This window comes from Culicoides brevitarsis, chromosome 2, assembly GCF_036172545.1.
Source record: "Culicoides brevitarsis isolate CSIRO-B50_1 chromosome 2, AGI_CSIRO_Cbre_v1, whole genome shotgun sequence".
Lineage (NCBI taxonomy): Eukaryota > Metazoa > Arthropoda > Insecta > Diptera > Ceratopogonidae > Culicoides > Culicoides brevitarsis.
The window spans coordinates 2,071,752-2,086,184 of record NC_087086.1 but is presented as its reverse complement, the minus strand read 5'-3'; the positions used below and the strand labels follow the sequence as shown (position 1 = coordinate 2,086,184).

Here is a 14,433-nt window from a genome sequence, read left to right as displayed (position 1 = left end):
GTGTGTTGATTACCGATTGGGCCTTTAACATGCTAGACTGTGCGTAAAACGATGATTTTTCATGAAAAAATCGATTTTTAGGAGGAAAAATTGTTGACAGCCTATTTGACAGTTGTTGGAAAATCCTTGTTATCATACAGCTGTATATTTTGTCAATAAATCCGTTTTCGTGCATCTACGTGTTCCGTGTACGAGATTATTTTTATTGCTCCGTACAACACAAAAATTTTTCCTCCACGGAAAATTTATTCCTTCATTTTTTATTCGTCGTTCGTGATAAATATTCATTTAATTTCCCGCAAAAAACGAACGAAAACGCAGGAAAAAAGTCTGACGTGTAAAAGTCGCCGGTGCGTAAAGATCGCCGTGAAACAGAGAGACGAGTACGAGAAGTGGCCCATCATCGCAATTTACTTCATCATCGATATCGCGCTACCATGAAAATTCACTTTCGTGAAAAATATGGGCGCGGAGAGGAGACGTTGTACGTGAAGCCAACAGGTAATTTTTCAAAAAAAAAAAATCTCCCCAAAGAATTCAAATCGATTTTTTCTCTTTCTTCTTTTCAGACAGCTTGAATGTCGTTCAAGTCAACCTCAAAGGCGAAATTCCCGTCGCTCGACGTTCCTTCAGTCTCGTGCAGTTGTTCAAAAATATCTTTTTGCCGAAGGGATATCCCGATTCTGTGTCTGTGGATTATATGAGCTATCAGAAATGGGATACAGTTCAGGCTTTTTGCAGCACGATAACGGGCGCCTTGTGTACACATGCGATTCTGAAGGGCGTCGGAGTTGGAAATGATACGGCATCAGCGCTTTCGGCAACGGTGACGTGGATTCTGAAAGATGGAACGGGACATTTAGGTAAGTTTTGAATGAAAAATTATCGCTTGAATGCATGCAATTGTTATTATTTTAAAGAAAATTTAATTTTTTCTCATTAATGTATGCAATGAAGATTTTCCGTCAATTTTCAGTTATTTATTTAATTTTTTTTTTACATAAAACTTCTGAAAGTTAATTTTTTAAAATTTTAAAAAATATTAAGTAATTTTTTGAGGCTATAACTTGAGTTATAGCATTTCAAATTTTTTATGGATTTAAAATTTTTCAAAAAAAAAATTTTTTTTTATTTTTTAAAAAATTAAAAAAAATAAAAAAAAAAAAAAAAAAAAAAAAAAAAAAATTTAATGAATTTAAAAAAAAAAATTTTTCCTGAAAAGCATAAAAGATATTTTCACATTTTACGACATTATAAAATTTTTGAAATTTTTTTTTTTAATTTTGAAAAACAATCAATTAATCAAAAAAATTAATAAAAATTAGGTATAAAAAAATTAAAAATTAAAAAAAAAAAACAAAAATATTGAAAGAAATTAAAAAAAAATATGAAATATAACTAAAAATATTATTTTTTTTTTCATTTTATAAAAATTTTAAAATCATAAAACAAATTTAAAAATTTATAATAAAAATTTAAAAGCATAAGAAACAATTTTTTGTTTGAAATTTTTTGAAAATCATGAAAAAATTTAACAAAATTTATATTTTTTTATTGTTTTAAAAATATTTTCAACTTTTTAGGTAAAATACTGTTCGCTTGGTGGAAAGGTTCAGAATTGGATATGGATTCGAAAAAATGGCGCTTACGAGCGGATATCTTGAATGATATTGCGATGACAGCGGAAGTTTTTGTGCTGCCTTATTACCCGCAATACTCGACGTATATTCTCTGCGCAACCTCAACCGTCAAAGGAATCGTTGGCGTCGCCGGAGGAGCAACTCGAGCCGCTCTAACGTTGCATCACGCATTACGAAACAATTTGGCGGATGTCAGTAGCAAAGATAGCGCGCAGGAAACTTGTGTCAATTTAGTAGCATCTTTTGTGGGTCTCGCCATCCTTACGCACGTGCAAAACCCCAACACGCTCACTTTTCTCTTCTTCCTCTTTACCTGCCTTCATATCGTCGCGAACGTGCGTGCCGTGAAATCTGTGTGTCTCCGGACCTTCAACGAAGCCCGTTACTTGATCGCGCTCGAGGAATATTTCAAAACGGGCAACATTCTGTCGCCGGATCGCGTGAATCAACTCGAACGCATCACCGTCGGACAAACAGTTTCGCTTACGCAACGCTTGCACATGGGCGGCACAGCAAAAGCCTTAATCGAGACATATCCAAACACGTACGACTTGGAAAGTATTGTCTCGCTGTACGATCCGCGAGATCTTTTTATCGTCGCTGAAGTGAAAAATTATCTCGCTGTTTACTTTCACATCGATATACGACCCACGGATGTGCTCAAGGCGTACTTTTTCGCCGCATCGTATCTGCAGGACAAGACGAAAATCCGCGATTTCTACTGGGAAGTACAAAATAAATGGAGTGATTTCCTCAGTTTGGCACAAGGCCAAGGTAAGAAATTTTTGTTAATCGATTTTTAGTTTTGTGTCACTTTTTTACCTTGTTGTTTCGTTTTTGCATGAACAGGATGGAACATGTCAGCACATTTGTTGCCCGTGGATGAGTACCGTCTAATTTGGCGCATCTAAGAACGGCGTAAAAAAGATGCCCTTGTTGATACTTTAATCTATTGAACGCGTTGTCACGAAACGACAGAAACAACGAAAGTTTTGATAGGGTTGCCACGAAATTTTAAAATTTTTATAGAAGCACGAACAAAAATTTAAAATTAGAACAACGCACGCTTTAACAAAAAAAAATAATTTTGATAAAATATTTTATACTTAGAATTTTGGACGATTCGAACTTTTTTTTAAACTTTGATCGAAGTTTTCTTTTATAAAGAAATAGCAATTTTAGAAGCTGCCTGTGTAGAGAATAATAGAAAAACGCCCGATTTCAATAGATTTCCTTTAAAAAATAAAAAAAGTTATCAACAATGGTATCTTTTACAATTTTTTTTAGTTTTAAGTTTTAAATATATCTTAAGTATAAAGAAAAACGACTTCCTCTTCGAAAGATCAGTTCAAAAAAAAAATTATTGTCTTATAAACAGTTCAAATTCATAAGTAGAAATTTAGCACAGCCTTTACGTTTTAAGTGACCTGCTGGAAGCAGAATTAATTATTAAGATATTACATTAAATTCATATTGCTTAAAAAATTCTGACGCCAAAATATTTTAATTTTAATAATAAAAAAATAATTATAAATTAAAATGAAAATTATAAGCGCTAAAGCACCTACGAAATACGTCCACGCTTTTTTGCAATCAATTATTTTAAATAAAAAAAAAATAATAAAAATATATAGGATACGAAAATTTACCTTTTAAACATAAATAATATATTAAAACAGTAAAAATATTATTATTAGCTATTTGAAGCTATTTTTAAACAAAAAAAAAATTACAGTACCTTATTAGGTAGATCTTGTTAGAAAATATAACTTCTAAAATTATTTTTAACTTTTTTTTTTAGAAAAAACTGTCCAATAATAATTCTATAACTACTCTGTCCTCTAAACGGAACCAATTTTCCAACTTTTTGCTTAATAGCTGAAACAATAATTTTATTTTTATACATAAAAAACAAAATAACTTTTTAAAACATGAACATAAAAAAGAAACATAAACATGATAATTTGCAATATTTCTACTGTGATAAAATATATAACATTATGTTTAATATTTTTTTTCTATTATTATTAAATTATATTAAATTTTCTTTATTAATAAAAAAGTATGTACCTCGAAACTTTTATCAAAAATTAAAATTTTAAACTTTAGCAACGAAAAATATATGAAAAAATAGCAACAAACTATATTATATTATTAACAAAAAAAAAATAGCTTTGCTTTGTAGGTTATTATATTATTATATATGATGATTAATTCTTTAATTAATTATTATGTATATTTTTAAAAATCAAAGTTATTAAATATATAATTAAAAAAACGAAAAAAATTTTAATGAGAAAAAAAAAATATTTTAAAAACAAATTTTTGGCGAAAGCAATCAACGGTAAAAATCACGGTAGGAATAATTTTTTTAAAAAAACATTTCAAATTTTTAGAAATTAAAAATAATATAATATTATTATTAATAATTATAAAAGTAGAATAGTAGATCATCATAAAAAATGATAATAATTAAATAAAGTAGTGAGCGCACGATAGTTACTAATTAAAAAAAAAACAAAAAAAAAACTTTAGAACAGCTATACATTCCATTTTTATACCCTTTACTGAAGATTATAATAAATATGATAAAAATTACGACTTTTATCATTTTATTGTTTAAATTAGAATTAGTTACGTACTTGAAAAACTTTTTAAAAAGTTTATATTTTTATGTTTAACATTAGTTTATAGATATTTTTACTTGTGATAAGTTGTTGTTGTAATATTTTCATGTGTTTAAAAATATATTTACTTCTAACCAAAAAAAAAAGTTAAACAATAAATTTTTCCAAAACCTTATTTATTGTGAATTTCTTTGCATACATACCTACATGAGAAAAAACTTTGTAACGAAATAACTCGAAATTTTGAAATATTTGTAGAAAATTTTTTAAAGTATAGAAATTTGCTATTAAAAGGTTTACGTATAAAAATTTTTTGAAAAAAATACGGAAAAACTCATGAAAATTAAGAAAATTTAATGTAATGTTCATTGCATACCTTAACATAACAAAAAATTATATTTTCTTAATTTTTTCAAAATTTACCAAAAATTAAAAAAAAACTTTTGGTATAAGCTATTAGAAGGTTTATTTATAAAAAAATATTTGGAAAAAGTTCAGCGAAACTCATGAAAATTGAGAAAATGTAAAGTAATGTTCATTGCATACCCCAAAATATTTAATTTAATATTTTTGATCTTTTCAATAGAATTTTTTCAAAATTTATCAAAAATTTTCGGTTTTAGCAATAAAAAGTTTTATATGCAAAAAAAAATTTGAAAAAATATTTGGAAATTCTTGAAAATTAAGAAAATGTAATGAAATGTTCATTGCATATCTCAAATTATTGAATTTAACATTTTTTCTTATTTTTTTAAACGATTTCGGCAAATTTTGTGCGATAATTTACCAAAATCGTATAAATTAACGAAAAATTTAAATAATAAAAATCATATGTTCGATAGCTTCATTTCGAGATATTGCGCCGACTCAACACAATTCACCAAAAAATTACAAATACAGCGACACGAGTTCTCATTTTCTACACAAACATCGACTTTGTTATGATTGTAAGTATTCAACTTCATACACACATCAAAATCAAAACAATACAGAATGTACGAGTAGGTCAGGCCTGCATATATTTCCTCATTTATGAAACATGTGGACTTCAGTACAGCATAAAAAGGCAGCAAAACCAGCTGAGTTTCGAATTGAGTTGGAACATTTCTACCTGATACTGCCCTTTAAGTGTCATTGTCATATCTTTACCAAATATTTTTAAAAAAATTCACGTAGACCAAAAAATCGGGATTAAGAGAAATATTCCTGCCTAATAGTACGTTGCCATTATCAATACGACGACGACGACGACGTGAGTTTGTATTTGTTGCTCTCTATCTCTGTGTACAAATCCAGTTTTTTTTTATTATTTTGCTTCACATTTAAAAACACAGAGAAACAAGTAAATCACTCTTCATTTGTAGAAGTTGCTTCGCTTCCGAAAGTAGATCATCATCGCTATCAGGACGAATTTGCAGTGTGACAATAAAAAACAGGCAAAAATTATTTCAACTCACAGAAATCAGTGAAATTTTCGAAAGAACCGAATTTTCAAATAGTTTCGTGTGTTGTGCAAGTTGTAACAGTGTGCGAGTCGCCTCTAATGTGTGACACCCCGAATATTATATAAAAAACGATAGTTGAAGAGAGTCTGCAGTAAGACACCAGAAGTCAAACAAACTTGAAGTGAATTACTCAAAAAAAATATTTTACAAAAAAAAGTTAAAAAACATTGCAACTTGCTAAAATTACTCGTAAAATTACCCGGCAGCAGAAATCTGTAATGTACAGATCGATCCAGACGATAAAACTGATAAAATATACTTCATCAAATCACTTTTCTGAACATTTATGAGCTTGCTTCTTTATTGAAAAAACTTTAATTAGTGAAAAATCCACCTAAATATTATTTTTTAAAAAAAATTCTTGACACAAAAAAATTTTTCTAAAAAGCTTCGAGGCATTTAACTCAAAAAAAAAAGTTGTGCAAACTAGAAAAAAAATAAAATTACAAGGCAAGGCACTTATTATCAACACACGTAATTTGTTTCGTAAAGTTATGGCCCCAATCGCAACAGCTGATCAACAATCTAAGGAACTTGCGAAGAAAAACAATAATATTATCAACGTGAACAACAAAAACAGCATCAACAACAACAGCAAGAGAATGACGGAAAAGTCTGTCGAGACGGGATATTTGTTTCCAAGTAAGTTCGTTTTTTCATTGTTTAACTTGCTCAGCGACGACGACGACGAGGAAGTTAATGCTTTTTTGTGTGTCGCGATGATTGTTTGATTTATTTATGAATTATTTATAATTGACCGTGGATTGGTTTAGAATGTTGTTGTAATAATGAACAAACTACCTGTTAACGAAAAAAAAATGTTATCAATGATTTTTTTCAAATGATGATGGATGATGATGATGTAAAAGTGAAAAATAGGTCAATGGAACTCGAACTCGTGTCAACTCACAAATGCAATGTGTACCTATGCAATGGTTGTTCAGTGCATAAGATAATAAAAAGTGAATTTGTGAGAAAAGGAAACGATGGAAGTTTGTAATTTTTTTAAATTTTTTATTTAATTATTTTTTTTATTTAATTAATTATTCATTTAATTAATTAATTTATTTAAAAAAATATATTAAATTTAATTTTTTTTTCAATTTTTAATTTATTTATTTTAATTACTTTTAATATTTGTTTAAAATTGAAACGAATTTAAAAAAATTTTATTTATTTTTAAAAATATAAAAAATTGAAATTAAGTTAAATTTTATTTTTTTAAAATTAAAGTAGCTTTTAAAAAATTTTTATTTTTTTATTTTTAAAAATTAAAAATTTTTTAATTTTAAAATTTTTTAATTAAATTTAAAAATAAATTAAAAAAAAATTTGGATTTAACTTTAAAATTTTTGTAATTAAATCAGCTTTAAAAATTTAATTTAAAAAAATAATTTATTTATTTTAATTTTTCAAAATTTTTTAAAAATAATTTTCAAAATTGAAAAAAATAAAAATAATTAAAAAAATAATAAAATAATTTATTAATTTTAATTATTCAAATAATGATGATTATTATTTATTTGAAATATTTTAAATATTTGGAGCTTTTAAAAAAAAATAATTAATAAAAAAAAATAATAGAAATTATTAGAATTAATTTTTTTTTAATTACTTTGTAAATTTAAATAAAATAAAAAAAAATTTAACGTAAATTAAATTTTAAAAAAATTAATATTTTGATTTTTCAATTAATTTAATTATTTTTTAATTTTAATTAATTAAATTTTTTCATTAAATTATTAAATTTATTTATAAAATATTATCTCACTCAAAAAAAATATTTTTTTTTTCACAAAATCGCAAATAGAATGGATAGTTTAATGGACAAAAGTAAACAAACCCATTTAAATTTCATTTACAGTTTACATGCATGCTTGTACTTGACGTTTTAATGCACTTCAATGTATTTCGTGTCATAAAAAGTGCAGAAAATTGTACAGAAAATTACATTTCCACGGAGAAATCATCCATAAAATATCCATTTTACTTCCCAGAACGAGAAAATTGAAGAAAAATTGTACTAAAGTTCAATAATTTTCCGGATAAATAATGCGACTCGATGTAAAGTTCACACGAAGAAAGAAAAAAAAGTTAGACAAAGGATTTTTTCAGCTTGCAATTGTTTTTATTTTTTACATTAGACTGATAAAAAAAACACAAATAGTCAAGTTGGAGACTTGCCAATTGTGTGCATCTCAATTTGTTTTGTAAATATTTATTTGTGCAAATAAAATGTATGTCGTCGCTCTTCTATTCTTAACTCTACTCTACGGAAAAATTTTTAATATTTACGCCAAGTCAACAAAACGGGTCAAAGTACAGATGCAGTTAGAAAAGCAGCTAATTATCTTTTGAAGTGAATAATTTGTCTCATGTGTTTTTTTTTTGTGTCGAAGCGAGTCAAGGAAACCTCTCAAACACACAGCAATAGAAGTAAATAGATTTCAAAGTAGAGCAAGGACAATCTTTGTTGTCACTTCAATTTCGTTCTACAATTCGTTAAAACTGAAATTTTGACAAAGCACGCGGATCGCTGCGTGATCGAGAATTTTTAATCGCTTCGTATCAAGAAAGTGAGCTTAATTAAAATTAACCAAACAAACAAATAAATGCATTCACTCGCAGTTAGAAGGAAGGAATTTGTTTTTGTTTGCGATCGCGTACTTGATATAAAATGATAACAACTACGTCGAGAATTTTTGTTTGATAAGTTTGTCGCCAAATGCGTTGAAGAGATTGCTTTTTCAAGAGCAACTTTGAGATATATTTTTGTTGAAGCTTTGTTTCCGTTTTAAGTTTTTTTTTCTTGCTTGGTTTGAATTAATTGAAAATTTTTTAACGGAATTTTTTTGAATTGACATTTCCGAATATTTTTTATTTTTTTTTAATAAATTTTAATTTAAAATTAAAAAAAAACTTACAAAAATTTAAATTTTAAGTTGAATTAGCGATAAAGCGATTTCCAAATTTTTAACGATAATTTTTTAGAATTGAGACTTCTGAAAATTTTTTAATTTTTTTAATAAATTTTTATTCAAAATTTTAAAAAAAGTTAAATTTTTAAGTTGAATTAGCGAAAAGGCGATTTTCAAATTTTCAACTGTCAATTTTTGAATTGACATTTATTTTTTTTTAAATTTTTTAAACAAAAAATACATTGAAAATTGTTCAAAATTCTAAAATAAATAATTTTTAACAAGAAATCTTGAAAATATTAAACTTCAAGTCATTAAAAACTATTTAAAAATCGAAACTTCATAAATTTTTATGAACACTTAACTTTCCTTTCACAGTCTGTCAATCACTTTTAATTAGCACACGTGTCTCAAATCTACATCTAAAGGTGTGACATCGTCTCTGATTAAAATAATAATTGTGCTAATCAGTCATTTTTTTGCTTGTGCAAATCTCGTTAAATTTTTTTTTGAAAAGTCATTTCAGGTCAAAGCCATTTAAAATTTAAAGAGCTTAACTGATAAATTAATCAATGCGTTTTTTATGGTCTGATATCATCAGCTGTTTGTCTCGAACGATTTTTTTATTAATTAATTATCTAACCTTTTTTTTATCAAGTTGCCAAATTCTCGAATCAAAAAAAAAATTACAAGGTTAAATTTCTATTCAGAAGTTGTTTTCCTATTTTTAGATTTTTATTTGGAAGAAAGCAAAAAAAAAATTGACAAAAGAAGCAAAACAAAAACACACGCGAGATAATAAAGTCATTGGTCGTGATAACAAGTGCAAGACAAACAAATTAATGTCTTGATGATTCGCGTTGATAGCAAACAAAAACAAGACATGCCTCCGTTTTTTTCGTGTAATTATCGCATTTTGTGCTAAAATGTTTATTTTTACTCATATTTGTTTGTTATGAAGTGAATTCATACAAACGCTCGGTATTTTTTTTTTATTATTATTAAAAGAGGGAATTGCCGGTTGGATACTTAGTTTCAAGGTCGTGATGTAAGTGCAATCAACTTTGCGCATTTTTGTGAGACGATTTATTTTTAACTGTGTGAGTTGCATTTATTTTTTTTTTATTCGAAAAAAAAATAAGGAAACGTTCTAATTTCTCTTTATTTATTTTTTTTTTAAATTTTCGTAAAAAAAAAATAAAAAAATTGCGTACGTGACAAGCCCACATTTTTTTTTAAATTCAAATTTTTTTTTATTTTTTTATGAATGTGTGAACAACTTATTTCGATAAAATAAAAAACCAGACAATCAAAATAAACATTCAAAAAATATTCTTAATACGTTTCAAGAGCGACACACGAGTTACGAGTTTTTTTTCTCGAATTTGATTATTTAAGCGAGTTGTCGTCATAAGAACGTCTAAACGTGTCGTTATGCAAAATTTGTGGACTTTGGAGTCGATTGCACTTTACGACTTAGCAAATAAACAAACGTTACATGAGCAATCTGTCACTTACAGTGAGTACTTATTTCATACAGCGAGATATGAGGAATTAAAAAAAAGTAGAATTATTATTAGTTAGTAGTAAACAAGTTTCATTTTTTTATTTGAATAATTGTTGTTGGGAAAATTTATTGAAAGTGAGTTTTTTTTTAATTAAAAAATTATTTAACGGGAAATTCATGCAAAATAATTAAAAAATTTATTTAGACAAATTTTTTTATTATTTAAAAATTTATTTTTTTTCTTATTCATGCAAAATTATAAAAAAATTATTTTTTTTAATATTTATTTAAAAATTATTTTAAAAAAATTTAAATTTAATTAAAAAAAAATTATTTTTAATTTAAAAAAAAAAGAAAAATAATTTAATTATTATTTAAAAAAAAATAATTATTTAAAATAAAATTTAAAAATTAATATAAAATTTTAAAAAAAATTAATTTAAAAAATTTTTTTTAAATAAAATAATAAAAAAATAATTAAAATAAAAATATAAAAAATCAAAAAATTTAAAAAATTTTTAAATATTATTTTTAATTTAAAAAAAAAATTAATGAAAAATTAAAAAATAAATTAATTAAAAATTATTTTAAAGGCAAAAAATTTCTCGAAAATAAAAAATAAATAATATTTTGATAAAATTTCGAAAAATATTTTTAAAAAATTGTAAAAAATTACCTTTAATTTGATTTTCTTTTAATTTTTAGTATCTTAAAAATCATAAATATTGCTTATTTTTTCATCTATCATCATCCAATCGATCATTTTGAAAGTATTTTTGTTCCGCAATAGAACAGGAAATCAACCGGAAATAAAAATTTTGTTCAGGAAATGTCTTCCGTTTGCTAAAAAATAAAAAAAATCATTCTTTGTGACAAAAAATCCATCGTCGATTTGTCTCGAAACATCTCAAAAGTACTTTTTTGTGTACAAATTGAATTAAATCTTATAACAAAGTATCTACAATGTCTCACGATGCTCGAAATATCGAAGAAGGAAGAAGAACAAAGATAACAATTTAATTCAATTTCGTTCAAAGATCTTCTCTAAAAATAACTTTTTTGTAAATTTTTATTAGCGAAGGTCAGTTTTTACGGTACGCTGTGACGATAAAAAAAGAAATTTCTTCATTTTTCTCTTTTTTATAATTTCTCACAGACTTGAATTTAATTTTTTTCGTAATTTTTTGTAATTTTCTGATAATAGAGACAAAATCCGTGATAGAAACAAATGATGAAATAGACGAAAGATTAGCAAAATAGAGGTCATGAACATTTTGCCAGACGATCCGAGTAAATAAACTCTCCTTGCATGACGCAAGTTCAATTTTTGCCTTCCAGCGGATTATCTCACAAAATGCACTAATTGTTGCCACATGTGCCCTTCGTTGACAAGCAATCACTTCTGTCACGGCGAATTACGAGCTATAAATAATAACAATAATAATTCAAATGATTGTTTATTTTCGTGCAAGTTGCAATATTTGCTCACCGTTGTTGTTTATCATTGAGATTCGCGGGAACGCTTGTTAGAAATGCTCACGTGAACCTCGAATGATAACAAAAAACCCCTCAGAATGGAAAATTTCTCATCAAATTGCGTCATCCTTTGATTGTTGTCTCGAAAAGCGATAAGAAAACGGATTTCATCGCAATTAAAAAGAAACTTTTCCAAATAATTTTTGTAATTTGAGGATTTTTTGCATGAAAATGACACCGAAGCACGAAATTGGATACTTTGATGATGAATAATTGGTCAAAAGGGAATTTGTGTTGACTTTGCAGAACTTGAAAATTATTTCAAAGAATGATGAATCACGAAAAGTTGCAATTTTCGAGTAACTTTGGGAAATTAAAGTTCAAGACAAGTCATTCAAGGGCAATAAAAAAGCGTCACGAAGCATAAAATGGAATTTCGAGACTTCTAAATTGATGAATTGAATAATTTTTTTGTCAAATTGTGTCATATTAAGGTTATTTTTTGGATGTCAAGAGCGTTCTGGAATTAGAGAAAAGGTCAACATATGAAAATACGGATTTTTTTTCGAATGCCAAATTAAAAAAAATTTTAGAAAAAAGTAATTTTCAATTTTTTGACAATTAAAAAATCATTTTTAAATTTTTTAACAATTAAAAAAAATAATTTAAAATTTTTTTAATAATTAAAAAAATTTTTAATTTTTTTTAAGAAAAAAATAATTTTTAATTTTTTTTAGTTTTAAAAATAATTTTAAATTTTTTAAAGCAGTAAAAAAATTATTTTTAATTTTATTACAATAAAAAAAAATAATTTTTTTTAACAATTAAAAAAATTATTTTTTAATATTTTTAAAATTACAAAATTAATTTTTATTAAATTTATATTAAAAAATTATTTTTTATTAAATTTTAATTATAAATTAATTTAAATTTTTATTTTATTAATTGAAAAATTATTTTTTTATTAAACAAAAATAAAAATAAATGACTTTTGATAAAGAAAATTATTTTTTTCTAAAACTTACCGATCATTTAATTCAAAAATCACATCAACAACGATTAAAATATCAATTTCTTACGTCTCTTATTTACTTCTCGCTTCAATATTCCTCATAAACGTAAACAAAAACATCGTGCTTCGCATGTTTTCTTATTGCTCCGTATAATTTTTATTCGAAAAATATAAATTTAAAGGAGTAAAAATCTAAAAAATATCAAAAAAAGACAAATTTGTTCAAGATGAGTGAAGAAAAATCCACAAATTCACAAAACATCGAAGAATTACCTGAAAATCCTGATGATGAGAGTAAGGCACGTCATCTTCTCACAATTTTTCTTGTCTCTAACTGAAAATTTTTTCACAGTGGTTTACTTTGGTGACTTGACTGACGAAGTAATTGACGATTTGGAGAACGCCCTTGGAGCGGAAGAGCCTTTGTCGGATGAGGAAGGCGCGGAAAATGTTCATGAAGAAGAAGAACGTGAATTACCTGAACGCGATGACTCGATTTTAACTTTTGCCAAACACGAAGGTCCCATTTTCTGTGCTTCGCTTCATCCCTCGGAGAATCTCGCTGTCACGGGAGGCGAAGATGACAAAGCTTACGTTTGGAATACGGCAACGGGCGAAGTTGTTTTTGCTGTTCCGGATCATAATGACTCCGTAATTGCGGCGGGATTCAGTCACGATGGCATTTTTTTGGCTACGGGCGATATGGCGGGCGAGATTCAAGTCTTCAAAACGACAAAAGATTACGAAAAAGTTTGGAGTTTCTCCATGGGCGACATGTGTTGGATGAAATGGCATTCGGCGGGGCATGTTTTGTTAGCGGGAGCAGATTCGGGCGAAATTTACGTGTGGCGAATCCCGTCGGGAGATTGCAAAGTACTTCAAGGATACGGCGAAAAATGCGAAACAGCGACTTTGACGGAAGATGGAAAGAAACTCGCCGCTGGATATGGCGATGGAATGTTCAAATTGTGGGATTTGAAAGCAGGAACAGCGATAATTGAGATGCCTCCGACGGAAAATGCAACAGGACATTCCGAAACAATCACAACCATCTCGTGCGATCGCGAAAATCATTTAATTCTCACAGGAAGCGAAGATGGCAAAGCAACGTTACTCACGCCAAATGGACCAGTTGGAGTGTTAAATGGCAATTCGGGAGCTATTGAGAGTGTTTTGCTCGATTGCCCGGATTTGGATGCGAAAATTGCCGTTACAGCAACGCTCGATGGAAAAGTTACGATTTGGGATGCAAGTAAACAAATTGCACGAACAGAATGTGAAGATCCGAATCCCGTGGGAATTACGAGAATGGTTTGGGCGAAAGATCATGCGATTGTCGCGGGAAGTCTCAGTGGTGCAATTAAAGTTTGGGATGCGAGAACGGGTCAATTGAGGTTTACGTTGCTCGGGCATGCGGATAATATTAACGATGTGTGTTACGATAAGAAGAGAAATATCGTTTTGAGTGCTTCGGAAGATGGAACAGCGAAGATTTTTAATTATTCTTCGCCTGTTTAGGAAAATTTTTATGAAATTTAGGAATTTTATATTAAAAAAAAATTAAAAATAAAAAAAAAAATTTTTTTTTTTTAATTTTAATTTAAATCATCACAATTTCACTCTAAACTAACTTTTTCAGCTTTATATATTTTTTTTTTTTTAATTTTTTTTTTAATTTAAAATATTTTTAAAAAATCCTTTTTAAAATATGTTTTAATTTTATTTTATTTAATTTTTTTTTTTGTCAA

The 14,433-nt window shown here is 26.9% G+C and overlaps 3 protein-coding genes across 4 annotated transcripts in view; all 3 read left to right on the top strand.

Annotated features, from left to right (window-relative positions):
* Nucleotides 1–182: 182 nt before the first annotated feature.
* LOC134831072 (RUS family member 1) lies at nucleotides 183–3,127 on the top strand. Of its 2 annotated transcripts, XM_063844715.1 has the most exons (5): nucleotides 183–501; nucleotides 570–863; nucleotides 1,584–2,414; nucleotides 2,490–2,558; nucleotides 2,928–3,127. In XM_063844715.1, the coding sequence occupies exons 1-4, from the start codon at nucleotides 438–440 to the stop codon at nucleotides 2,549–2,551; spliced, it is 1,251 nt and encodes a 416-aa protein (XP_063700785.1). In that variant the 5' UTR covers nucleotides 183–437; the 3' UTR covers nucleotides 2,552–2,558; nucleotides 2,928–3,127. The 2 variants fall into 2 exon arrangements, with proteins under 2 accessions (XP_063700785.1, XP_063700784.1); XM_063844714.1 differs by lacking the exon at nucleotides 2,928–3,127 and having other exon boundaries at nucleotides 2,490–2,851.
* A 2,359-nt stretch (nucleotides 3,128–5,486) lies between these two features.
* LOC134829295 (6-phosphofructo-2-kinase/fructose-2,6-bisphosphatase-like) overlaps nucleotides 5,487–14,433 on the top strand; it is a 36,224-nt gene continuing 27,277 nt past the window's right edge. Inside the window, exon 1 of the mRNA XM_063842323.1 lies at nucleotides 5,487–6,414. Within this exon, the coding sequence (XP_063698393.1) occupies nucleotides 6,267–6,414 (148 nt within the window). The 5' untranslated portion in view covers nucleotides 5,487–6,266. The remainder of the gene's footprint in view (nucleotides 6,415–14,433) is intronic.
* On the top strand, nucleotides 12,803–14,258 carry LOC134830698 (angio-associated migratory cell protein-like). Its single transcript, XM_063844253.1, has 2 exons — nucleotides 12,803–12,979; nucleotides 13,038–14,258. Exons 1-2 carry the CDS (start codon nucleotides 12,913–12,915, stop codon nucleotides 14,201–14,203), a joined length of 1,233 nt encoding a protein of 410 aa, XP_063700323.1. The 5' UTR covers nucleotides 12,803–12,912; the 3' UTR covers nucleotides 14,204–14,258.

Bases quoted from the DNA above. Each gene is read 5' to 3' on its own strand.
- LOC134831072 (XM_063844715.1), top strand. From the start codon at position 438: ATGAAAATTCACTTTCGTGAAAAATATGGGCGCGGAGAGGAGACGTTG. The intron at 502-569 runs GTAATTTTTCAA...TCTTCTTTTCAG, and splicing joins GTTGTACGTGAAGCCAACAG to ACAGCTTGAATGTCGTTCAA. The intron at 2,415-2,489 runs GTAAGAAATTTT...TTGCATGAACAG, and splicing joins CAGTTTGGCACAAGGCCAAG to GATGGAACATGTCAGCACAT.
- LOC134830698 (XM_063844253.1), top strand. From the start codon at position 12,913: ATGAGTGAAGAAAAATCCACAAATTCACAAAACATCGAAGAATTACCT. The intron at 12,980-13,037 runs GTAAGGCACGTC...ATTTTTTCACAG, and splicing joins TGAAAATCCTGATGATGAGA to TGGTTTACTTTGGTGACTTG.